Raw genomic sequence first — 12,914 nt, 5'->3', positions numbered from 1 at the left:
ACGTGGGGCTTTTAGCAGGTAAGAGTGCACTGCTCACATGCAGTAGCCAGTCAGCTTGTGCTTGTTAGTGCAGAGCTCGGGGGCGTCTACTGCACGTGTGATAAATTCTGCATTGTATGGCCACAAAAGAATTAATCTTTATTTTAGAGATGTCAAATGAGCATACAATGAAGTGCTTTGGAACATTTGTCATATGCTCCTGAGCCACACTGAGCTTCAAAGACACAGTGAACCAGCTGCCAGGAAAATGCAAGTCACAGGATCCATAAGTGTATGTGATGTGAATAATGAATTTCTGCACTGGCTGAGCTTTTACATGCGTTCAGCATCGCTGCACAACAGGCCAAATGGACTCCAGATATCCGGGCGCCTATAATATATTTAATGGATCATTGGAGGCCGACTTTCCGAGCCCCTGTGTTGGGATTGCAAATGCTTGGACTGCATATAGGAGCGGGGGGGGGGGGGGGGGGGGGGGGGGGGGGGGTTCAATAACAAAGGTGCAGTGAGGGGTAATGATGACTAATTAACACCGATGATGCATGTGAATAAACATATTTGTAGTTAGTATCAAAGGCGAGGACTCAGTTTACCGCAGCCCTTTTAAATGGTCCACACTGGGGGAAAGAAAAAAAGTGTCAGTTGACTTCTTTTGAAATGTTTTATTCGAAAACAACTGGAATGTCCAGCAGAGACACCTGGGAATGTGGCCACAGCTGAGACAGCTACACTCTCCCATTCCCCTCTCTGTGACCAAACCTTCAGTCTTCTGCTTCCACCTGCGCCCGGTCAGTCACCCTGGGGCTGAGCGCCTTCAGCAGGCGAAAAGCCTTCCAAGCCTTTTTTGATTTATTCAGTATTTGGCTAACCTTGCTCTGAACCTTCCCCATGAGATTTCCAACCATTTTAGCCCTCCTCTCGCAGCATACGTGCACTACATGCCTTCTCGACCTAGTTCCATCCCAACATGCTTCTTCTCTCTCTGCTTTCGCAACAGCCCACTCAGAGAATGAGAAACAGGCTTGAAGGAAGGAGGCTCGGGTTCACTCTTGGCAGAGCCTACTCTCGCCCCCCCCCCTCCCCTCCCCTCCCCTCCCCTCCCCTCCCCACAGAGTGCGGGTCATCTACTGATCACAATGTGCGGCCCTATCGTGAGCGCACAGGAGGGCATTTATGGTTCACTGGGATTCAAATGAATGTTTATGAGCCTTGTATGGCAGCCAGAGGGCAGGCACTATCCCAGATTTTACAACCACTCTCACGGGTTTGCCTTTGGTTATATGTGCTTGCTTTGACTTGTGCTACGATATGAAGTGTCTCTCTGTGTGTCTGGATCTGTGATCTTCATATCCTTTACTCCTAAAGCAGCAAAAATTATTCGTGAACACTGTGTTTTGATTTTAAAGACCCCAATGCCGAGACAGAGCTCAACACTTTCAACTTCATAGTCAAATTTCCCATCGGTGCTGCTGAAGTGTGAACTTAAGTCATAATCTGCAGCATTTAGTGGATAATCAACATTTATGGATGCATTTTCTTCCATGTTAAGAGTGTTGGGGTTATGATTGACCTCACAGCAAGGAAGGAAACACTATTGCCTACAGATAATCGGTAGCATTTGCTCTGATCTAAGCATGCTACTGTAGTTACAATGTCAAGAGGACCTATGTGAATATCTAAAGCAGCAAAGAAAAAGAAAAAGATTCCTGGTTCCTGTAGGAAAAGAGTGTTTATTCAGCACATTAACAAAACTGTCTTAATGTACTTAATGTGTGAAGGCAAAACAAATGCCATTTTAAGTGGGAAAGAAATATAATATGCAACTTAGTTAATGTTAATCTAATGTCATTATATAATAACATTATAATAATAGAATATCAATCCACCCTCTTCTTACTTTGCTCTTCTACAGTCTGCTATGCTCTGCTACGCTCTGCACAGCCCTTCAACGAATGATCAATATCAAATTACAATGAATGAGAAGGCAAAACAAACTAAGTGGAAATTCTAACAAATTTCTGATTGGTTAGAAAGGTGAGCATCGCTCAAAAACACATTGCATTGATGCCAGTGTCAGTCTGAGTCTGAGTCTGATTTCTCAGTATATTTCCATTAAAACTATATATATTTTTAAATATTTACATACTGTATCTTAAAATGGAACGATAGCCGTGACATTAACAGTAGGCTGTGGGAAACTTTGCATTGACATGTGACGGTGTAGTTAGTTAACCTGAACATGTAACACGGTTCCCAGATGAGAGTTCAAAGTGTGCAGCTGAGTGGTGGTGTTTTCATTTGGACAGCAAACCCCTTTCAGTGTGGTCAGATGTAAACCGCATCTCATCAAACATTAACAGGTTGAGATTCACTCTCTACCATCTGCGATGTGTAAAAGCAACACAAACCCTCCTCAGCCCTATTGGCTCATATCTAATGGCTAATGTTCGGGTTTTGCACAGAGCAGTATAACCTGCTCTCCTCTTTCGTGGTCAGAATGGCCTCACGCACGGGACAGCGTATTAATCTGAAAACTACAGGTGTCACATATTGCTGCACGGACTAAAGCTCCTTATTCGCATGGCTTTGTCTGGTAACTATAGACATTTGCAGAAAACTAGGTGGCACACACACTGGTCTTTCACTAGCTTGATGACTAATACGTATTGTTGTATGATTGAGGTTCCACTGTGGGAAAAAAAAAAAAAGAAAATATTACTAATGTGTCTCAGTTCACATTAGCAAGGAACGGAGAAGAAGTAGATTTATAAATTGTTTATAGTTTTGTAAATAGTTTTATAAATTGTACCGATGTGTTTAATTCAGTGGGTCAACTTATGCGTGTTCTTAATATTTCCGTCAATATTTCTAAAATGCGAGTATGATATTAGTGGAATGGGAAGAAATATTTCAACACAGAGCAATGTCATGGACACAGTTGAACGTCCCCAAGGATATTTCACTTAAAGGAGTAGTTCCACATTTCCTTTCCATAGTTCCACTTTTTTCCGCCTGTTTTGCTGACAGTTAGATGAAACTAAATCAATACCACTCTTAGTAAATGTTGTCTAGCTGTTAGCCATTTCCTCCGGCTTTTAAATCTTTATGCTAATCTCAGATAATTGGCTGCCGGAGGTAGAGTCAAATTTTTGAGAAGGGTATTGATATTTTCATCCAACTCCTCACCAGACATATGGGAAAGTGGTGCAAGGCCTTCATCAAAGTGGTTAGTCCTTCTACAAGAAAGCAAATAAGTACATTTCCCTGAGTGTTAAGCTGTTAATGTACTGGAGACTTTTTTTTTTTTTAACTGATACAAGCTCCCAAGCAGCTTACACAAGATTAAATCACAGATCAGTTCCTCCTTTTTGGAAAGTGTTCGTCTACTAAAGTAGCGGATCTACCAGGCTTTGCTCTACTCAGTCTGACAACATGCTTTTACTACTTCTTGAGGAATATCCTCAATCAGAAGGTAAATTGGAAGCACTGTCATCCTCTGAATTTCTACAGTCCTCTTTTGATAACGTGATTGTGCCTGGGAACATGCTCAGATAAATATGTAATAAACCAAAAGAGGCTCCATACTGTCCCATTGTTTTTCTTTAATATCCCTCTGGGGTTTTACTAATACAGATCACATTTGTACAGTATGATCTATGAACAATGTGCAGCAGTTAAAGATATTGTGTTGTACTGTGTATGTGGATATGCCAAGCTAAAAAAATATATTATCTTCTTAGCAGACAATAATATACTTCAACTTTAAGGATGGCTTTGTTCATTTTCTAAATAATCGTATTTTCAACAACCCACATACTAAAACCAACATTGATTTTGACCTCTACTCACATTCAGTGTCCGTCAGTCTGCAGCCAGGAGTCTCTTATTTGCCTGCGCTGTAGACCATTAAAAAGACATCAGCCAGACACACTGCTCCGCTGGGTGACAATCTTTAAAATTTAAAAGCTCTTGTTTTTCTCAAGGGGGTTCAGTCCACTATGCATGTGTGAGGAGGAGCTCCTGGCCAGCTTCATTTGAGGTTCTAATGTCTTTAGAGAGTAAAACCCTCCCCCTGCACCATTTTCTGTCAGCAGAGAACAAACAAAATGCACATATTCGGTTTTGCCAACATTGTCTGTCACAGACACTACTGATCTTATGCATGGAATAAATCAAAAGGTGTGATCTCACTGCCATGGGAGTCAAACACCAGACGCAATATTCAGTACGTCTCCCAAGTGTTCACTTCTTCTGTTTTCACGATACACAAAGAAACAGTGTTTGTCACTAAATCTCAATTTTATTACCTCATTTTGATTCAAAGACACAATAACAAGCAGATAAAAAAAAAGAAGTGTAAAAATAGACTAAAACAAGTGGCACAAAACACTCCCAGAGTAACTACTGGTACAGACCTATGCATGGCTTGTGTTCAAAGTGAGAATGGCATTCAGTCCTCCATGCTGTGCGCATACAAAATGGACCAGAGCGAATCCTCCAGTTTATCAATTAATTCTACTGGCAGACGGAAGCCTCTTGTGGATGTCCTCTAAAGTATTTGTCTGCACTCTATCGTGGGGCCTCCTCCAATTTCAGATACCTTAAGGTCCATTTTCCTTTCATTACAACCTGAGGTTGCTCTTACAGTCTGTGAAATTCAGGTTCACGTCCTGCCTTTGAACGTATTCATGCAGGTATAAGTCCCAGAAAACTTGTGGATTTCTTCGAGTGCAACTTGTGGCATGAAGCTGAAAAGAGAATAAAGACCCGGGGACAGAATGTCAAGCATGAAGCATAAAGTGGGGGGAAAAAAACGAGACCAACATTTAAAACAAAATTAGAAAAGGTTCACCTTTTTAGAATGACGAGGGCGTGCATAGTCCAGGGCAGGTAGAGGAAGGCTTTGTCTGCTCTGACAGCATCCACGGTCCTCTGGGCAACTACCTCTGGCTTAAGAGGAGGAAAGAGCTGCGGAAACCTACAGAAGAAGGGCCAATAGTTTTGAGAGAATGCATCTTGAAGCTGTATCCGCTGCTCATAACATGTCGAGACATTTTTATGAAATCTTACAATGGCAACAAAGCCTGCCTCAGCTAGCTATACATGTTTTTACAGCAGCATGGCAACAAGGCTAAGATATTATATGCACTCTGCAAACCTGCACATGATGTTTCCTAAAAACAAATACACAGAAAAGGGAAAGGTTGGGTGTCATTTTCGACAGATCAGCAATGAATGAATCCAAAGAATTACTTTCTGAATAAGTGAAAGAACTTTCCTAATAATGAGGGGATATCTGCATGAAGCTGGAGGATTGTGCAAAATCATAAATGCATACTTTGCAGCACTGCTAATGATGCGGATATTTCCTATCCTATTTAATCCTTTCAGTGGATTCATGAGTTCAGTCTATCGTTTTGCCAGGCACTTCTCATTTGGTTCCGACGATGAGCACTCAAAAACAAGAGTAATGGGCATAAAATATGAATTTTTCAGATTGGGCTTACAATAATGATGTATTAGCGAGTAGCTCATTACAGTGGAAAGGTCAGGAGATGGGACATATTTTCTGCCATTCATGAACCATGAATGCTGTCAAAATTGTATCTGAGCAATTCGTCCAATGCTAATCAAAATATTTCTCTGAGCCACAAATGTCAACCACAAGGCTGCATAGAGGGGAAAAAACAAAAACAAAATCAGAGCATCTAGGGTTCATCTTGTAGGACTCATTATTTTATTACAGACCCACACTGCAGGAATGGCTAAAAATGAAATAGATTTTCAGAGTTTGCATGTTCTCCCCGTGCCATGTGTTGCTTTCTTCTGGGGATTCTGGATCCCTCCTACAATCGACAGACATGCAGTCACAGTAACGTGTGAACGTGAGCATAAACAGTCTGTAGGATTTCGGTACAGAGACCCCGCCGTATTGAAATTAAGCTGACCTTTTTGACCTTTTTCTTAACACACCTTCTCCTGTTTACACTGAACTAAAAAAAACAAAAAGGGGCTCAGAGTTCATTTTACACAGATACTGGCACTCACTGGCATCGGCAGCACAGTGTCTAACATAATGTCCACTGTGACTTTCAAAGGCCGCTAAGATGTGCAGCTCGGAAGTAGGAACAGGTAAATTCTCCATAAAACGGATCATTTTCTTTGGCTGCTTTCAACCAAACACTTGAGTCATGTGCAATCTTTTGTGAGTCTCCTCTACCAAAAAACATTAGCATAACTCCACACCCCTTCTCCCCCGTTTCCCCAAGGTGTTTTTAGTTAATATCGAGAGTGAAATCACACCGCAAGTGGTTTAAAGGAAAGTCAACAATGCCAGTATAGTACCTTTTAACAGAGCAGCAAGGCAGCTTTTGGTGCAGCAAAGCCACCCTAAATGGGCAGAATAAGCGGTAAAGATAATGGATGGCTGGATGTTTAAACAAATGAGAAGCATACACCTTCATCTTCCACTGTAGTTGAGTTCTCACCTGACTCTCATGCCCTGGAACATCTCTGTATTGGTGTGGAAGGGAAGCACTGTTGTGCAGCCAACACCAGGACAGTCCAGCAGGCCCAGTGTCAGGCTCTCCATGAAGGCCAGCGACGAGGCCTTGGAAGTGCAGTAGTCTATGGCCCCGGGAATTGGAGACTGGGACAGGATGGAGTTTATGCACACTACATGGCCGTGCTGCAGCTCCAGCATTCGAGGCAGAAAGGCTTTTGTAGTCTGAGTCGAGGAAAGAAGGAAAACGGGAGATTGAATGGGAGAATAAAGGCAAAGTAAAGGAATGACTTGTAATAAAATGTGAAATATATTCAGGAGAGTAAAAAGACGAACTAACAGGAGAAACCGGCCCTCGCAGATTAAATTTCAATTTCCATTTTGTTGATAATTGCATGTCTGTCAGCATATTACAGTCTTTTGATCTCCATTCAAAATAAAAATGCCATGAGTTTCAAAACTCCTCTGATGTTTCTGGGGCTGAGAGAGTCAATTTGGAAATACCCTATTTAATCTCCGATAATAGGAGTCAATGACTGACAACTCTGGGGCTGCCTACCGTACATACTCCTGTGCTATAATCAAAATATGAAAATGATAAGGATAATCTGCGAGGAGGAATTCCCCTACATCTGCATGCAAACGGCCTCTGCTGCGATTTCTCCAAGTCTTACCCAGAACTGTCCCATGGTGTTGATATGCTGGGATTTCAGAAGGCTGTCATCATCGCTGTCCATCAGACTTTTGCCGTGGACCACAGCTGCATTGTTCACTAATATAGTAACATCTCCCACCTGAACAATATGACGAAAAAGAAAAAAGTCAAACATTTTCCACATTTTCTGTGTGTTCATGAGAGGATAGAGTTGTGCGTTCAGATGTTTTAGATGAAATTTAATGTATACACCAGATGGGAAACCGAGCGGCTCGGAGCTGAGACGTAGGAGGAAGTGTTCGAATGACATGATTCTAGATATATCCTCATAAATACGAAGCTGACGCACCTTTTCTCTAACCACCTTGGCTTGCTTATAAACTTCCTCCCGATTGGCCACATCACACAGGAAGTAATGGCACTCTGTCCCTGAGAGAGAGATCTCTTCAGCGGTTTCTTTAAGGCACTTCTCTGTGCGGCCCCACAAGATCACCTAGAAAACAAACAAATTATTATTTATTTATTTAAAGTCACTTTTTAAGAAGGTAACAGAGCAGGTTCTGCACTAAAAGATCATGAGGCCATGTTGCTTATAAACGCAACAACAACAAAAAAAAAAATTGCTGTCAATCAGTCAACAAAACATCACGTGTGTTATGCACATTTTTTTCTGGCAAAGAGACCTGGAGAAAGCACAGCAATGCTCCTTTCATTCAGAGAACAGAGAGGCCATTTTCACTCTAACAAGTTTTCGAGCAAGATTAAAGGCTCGGGGGCTGCTGTGAGAATGAATTGTCTCTTCATCCTCCCAGAGACTAAATGAAGGCCAGTCATTTGAGCAGGGAACATGGGGCTGGATAGAGGTGGGGGAACTAGCGATTGGGCAATTAGATCTGTCAGTCTCTGGGGTCAGGGAAAGGTAATGAAATCAGGGGGTGAGCACTCGTCATCTCTCAAACACAAATTCTCAAAGAGATTACATGGGCTGCTGGGCAGATGAGCCCTGTCACTTCTGGTCTGGAAGTGTGAAAACGGTGCATGTGTGAAGTGCTGAGGTTACCAGTGTGGGATCTGGCTACTCGCCCGTGACCAAGGTTAATATTTGCGCAAAAAGTCCTCTGGAAAGTGATCTTGTGTATCGGAGACAGGGAGGCGGCATGTGTGTACGCATACACGCACAAAAGAGAGTGTGTCTGTCAGATGTGATTTATTAGTCTTGACATGTGAGATAAGGAGAACACGGGAAAGTTTATGTGAGCATGTAGTATTATACATCTATTTTCTTTACTTAAAGTAAAGGTAAATGTGTACTGTGGTAAATTCACAGCAGCCATCAAAACTGTTCATAAGGATTTGAGGTTTTGTGTGCACAGCTATAGATGATCACACAGTCATCTGCACGAATTAAACCTGTCATCTGCATAACAAGACACTTTCAGTCAGTGCCAATCTTTGGAAATTTTTACTCAGCCTTTGTCTGGGGCCAAGCACAACATACTGGCAAATACATTAAGCTTGTTTGCATAGTTTCAATCCTTAAATTGACCAAATCAATGTGTTGCTATGCTTTTTTAATTCAGTTTTCATGGAAATGCATCACATGGTAATTGCAGCAGAAGCAAAGCAAACACAGAATTATTAACACTGTAATGCTCGAGGGACATCAGAGATTACGGAGCGAAAAGTACCCTTTACTTTCTTTATCAGATCTGGAGCAGTAACTGTTTAGCTTCCTCTGTGAACAGACCTTGTTTGAGTTGCCTGTAATTGGGTTTTTTTTTTTTTGTTTGCTTCATTTGCAGCCCCATTTGAGTAATCAGTGGAGGCAGACAGGTCTTGATAAATAACTGAAAGCTTTTAATAGGATTTGAGCCTTACAAACAAAGCTGACAGCTCTCATTAAAAGTCTGCACTCTCCTGTTGAAATGTTATTTAATTCATTTAGTTTATCGCCCATCACCACACGAAGGACCCTCAGAATAAACAAGCACTGGCCAAATTGCTATCTGAAAAGAAACAGTAAGAAAACAGTATTAATTGACCTTGCACAAAGCCCCCATCACTGATAATCCAGTTATTGTTCTAACTATGCGTGCCTAACAAGACTTAACGTCGACACATGCTGTAAGTACAAGTGCCTTAATCAACAAATTAATGTTGCAAAGCTTCAGACAAGACCTTGAGAGAGGGAGAGTGCAGATGCCACTCATTGCTGGCTGACTTGTTGCTCTCCGTGTTCCCCGGTAGCTCCAGTTGAGCCACAGCGGTATGTTATCCTCCAGGTCTGACTGTACGGGTGGGTTCGAACCCTGCTTTTCACACCCATTGTATGGGCCAGCGGAGAGGCGGCACACAGAGGGGGCAGCAGGAGTTCAGGAGGCAGTCGCCTGCCGCTGTCTAATTACTACGGAGACAGCAAGGTCAGCTGCAGGGCAATACCCAGCTGGGAGCGGTGTGCTTCCCGTCTCCAGGACAGCACACAAAGACACACACACACACAGACACACACACACACACAATGTGTTGTGATTCATCTTCCTTGCCGTCATTCCTGTATGAAATGTTAACAACCACACGAAAATCAATGTTTTCAGGGGTTGTTGTTATGGTGCAGAGAAATACTTGGGAAAAGAGGCATGAAGAAATATGCTGTTTGGAGTTATTTACTGGGGATGTTGTGAACACTCTCTCAGCACTCTGCACTTGGATGCATTTTTTAAAACTCTTTGGTCTGGTTTATTGTTTCAGATCTTCGTTCTGCAACAGCTCCCCCCCCAACAGCATACAGTAAAAGAAGACCTGGCTCCCCTCCTGAGCCCCTAGCTCTCCAACTTGCTGGATTCATTCATTAACGCTGTAGGTAGTCTTCCTCACACCGTGAAAACACAAAATCTGAAGGGAAAAGGAAATTCCGGCTCCCAGTCACAAAGGGGCTAAAACTGGGGTGAGTGCAAGTTCACAGAGGTCAGCCCTATTCATAATTACCGTCCTATTTCCTTTTAGCATCTCCTTAGGCAGGGAGTAATTGTCATACACATTACCACAGGTGTTGTTTTCAAAGCCTTCACACCTTGATAATACCCAACAATGGGGTGCTGAAAAGCACGGTGACATCCTTTGTTGTGCAGCTGCAAAGTAAAGCTTTTAAAACCCACTGGTTTCTTCTTGCTCATTCCCCGAGGAGATGGCATTGAAAGACAGAGGGAGGCAGTTAGTGTTTCATTGAGCTTTTAGCAATGTTGTCAAGCAGCTAGGATTGCGCCTTAAGAGAGCACCCAAGATGTGGAGCCCATGTCACACATGTACGGATAATTACAACCCGCAGCTTTCAGCTGCTGCGTTCTCTCTACCCGACAAATTACCACCATCTTCCTCCATGTGTACTGATGCCTCCCACCCGAGGTGATCACAAATAGAGCTGCTCTGTGTTAACACATTAGTGCTGAAGGGGACACCAGTGGCTCATCAGGCACTCAGCTGTGTAATGTTCACCACTGGATCGGTGGACAAACTGCAGCTGGAGATGATGTTAGGACCAGAGGTGAGCCTGACCTGCGGTGATGAGGACCTGTCATGCAGCTAGTGGAGATTCTCAGGCCCGAGCGACGGCTCCTAGAGGATGAGCGGGGTGGTGGAGCGGGGCGGGGTACAGCTGGACACGTGACATTTAAAATTGATTTCCACTGAGAAAACTGACATAAACAGATTGGTCTGACTCACTGGTGTAATCACATTACTTTTGGATCCCTTTGTTTAGAATCCTATTAGAGCAGGATTTGGATCAAAACACATGTAATATTCACCTCACTGTCCAGCTGGAGAAAGGATTGATGAATTTTAACCTCAGTCTCTTGGTCCAAATGCCTTTCCATCATATTTAGGACCTTTGTCTTAGACTAATCCAAGAGAATGCATTCTGTTCTTCCCAAAGCCTTTTCCTTTGGCTTCACTTTGTTTTGATACACTCCATAAAAGGTATCTCGCGTCCTCTTGCTACGCCTGAAAACAAAAGTTAATCTGGCTTTTATTAGGCGCATTATGGTGCCTTTTGTTGTTTTGTGATATGTTGGCAGATTTTACAGCAGTGCAAAGACTGCTCAAAAAAAATAGCAAGACCCTATAATAGAATAATAGCAGGGCTCGTTCTGGGACTGGCTTTGAAGCCATTTCAGTGCGGTTTTGTGCACATACCACCCCAATCCGAAAACACATGCTCACCAACACTCACATTTACAGGCAAATCTCTGTACACTTCCTAGACATGTCAGTCGTAGCAGAGCCACCCCAGATCAGCCCAGTCCTGCACTTAATCACATCACATCCATCTGCCCTGAGGGATGTCCAGACCTGCCCCGTGGTTGACCCATGCTGTTGTTCAACATTTGAGCCAAAATTCAGGGCAGTGTCACTGGTCTCCCTGGACCAAGCAGGCTGCTTGGAGGTCATGATCTCTGCTTTTTTATTAATCAGTGGAACAACAATACACTTGGCGGGGCAACGTGAGCAGGTATGAACAGGCTACCTGAAGCTGGATGGGAGAGGAGTGTGTGTGTGTGTGTGTGTGTGTGTGTGTGTGTGTTGGGGGGGATCCAAGCTGCTCAACTATTGCAGCTGATTTTGACACAAAGTAAACTGCAGCAAAAGCTCGACTTGCTAAAAAAAAAGTGTTTGGAAAATGTGTTAGTAAAGTGGGAGTAAGTGTGTGTGTGTGTGTGTGTTGTCAGACTAATTTACCTTTCTGGCTCCCTGCTTTGCAAATTCTTTGGCCAGGTGACGCCCGATGCCTCGCCCCCCACCGGTGATCAATACCACCTCCCTGGTCAGGTCCTTCCTCCTGCTTGGCAACAGCGACAGCAAACTCGCCCTAATTATACAATAAAACATCTGAACCGGGAAAAGAAACACGCGACACGCGCTCTTCAACTCCATTTCGCAAAGTGCTCGCGACACAAGCAGCCGACACTTATTGGAAACGCCGCAGGTTTACGCGCACCGCTGATTACCCCCACAGCGCGCGTGACAGGTCAGAAGCACCGACTTGGGAGTTTTTCCGCATGTAAACAAAATCATCTGCAGCTTCGCGAAGAGTGGCACGAGTAATCCACAGGCGAGGACGCACTTAAAAAAAGCCCAAGCGTGGGACTTGGAGGAGCTCTGGCATGTTAGTCGACATGCACCGGGATCTGGAAATGTGTGAGTGATCAGTCATTACGCCTGTCAAGCGGTGGTAGAGAGACAGGAACGTGGTTCACAAGTCCAGGCGAGGCTCCGCGGCGCGCGCTACTCAAACTGTTGGGCTTTGGGGTTGTGCTGGCTGGTCTGTCCTGTCCTGTCCTGTCCTGTCCTGCCTTATATATTAGCGCCTCTGCCCTGGCTGCGGTAGTTCAGCTAGTGAAAGGACCTGGATAAACCTAAAGGGGAGGTCTGAAAGGGCATAAATCCTGATTGACATGTTAAGTGGGCATGAATATTTTGCTCCAGTGCCCGTCTATCCTGAGTGGTTGCGGACTTGCCTCTTCTCCACCCCCTTCGTGTGTTTACAGCGGCGGTTCTCAATCTGTGGTCCAGGCCCCCCCCCCCGTGGCCGCGACACCGCCTCCCAGGTGGGCGCCCAGATTCCTCCGGCAGAGATCCACCGCACTATTTCACGGACTCGAGCTTAACCTCGTTACACAACTTTCACAATAACAATGATGTTGCAATCATAGCCTTCACTGACAGCCCATACAAATCCAACAACAAAAACTTTCTTATATA

At 43.8% G+C, this 12,914-nt stretch overlaps 1 protein-coding gene across 1 annotated transcript; it reads right to left on the bottom strand.

Annotated features, from left to right (window-relative positions):
- Window positions 1-3,582: 3,582 nt before the first annotated feature.
- dhrs3b (dehydrogenase/reductase (SDR family) member 3b) lies at window positions 3,583-12,911 on the bottom strand. The gene is made up of 6 exons (XM_067503597.1): window positions 11,892-12,911; window positions 7,507-7,650; window positions 7,177-7,296; window positions 6,489-6,727; window positions 4,853-4,978; window positions 3,583-4,748 (listed from the first exon to the last, which is right to left on the bottom strand). The coding sequence occupies exons 1-6, from the start codon at window positions 12,084-12,086 to the stop codon at window positions 4,664-4,666; spliced, it is 909 nt and encodes a 302-aa protein (XP_067359698.1). The 5' UTR covers window positions 12,087-12,911; the 3' UTR covers window positions 3,583-4,663.
- Window positions 12,912-12,914: the final 3 nt, after the last annotated feature.

Source organism: Channa argus, chromosome 5 (genome assembly GCF_033026475.1).
Source record: "Channa argus isolate prfri chromosome 5, Channa argus male v1.0, whole genome shotgun sequence".
NCBI lineage: Eukaryota > Metazoa > Chordata > Actinopteri > Anabantiformes > Channidae > Channa > Channa argus.
The sequence above is the reverse complement of the archived record's forward strand: the minus strand, read 5'-3'. Positions and strand labels throughout refer to the sequence as shown.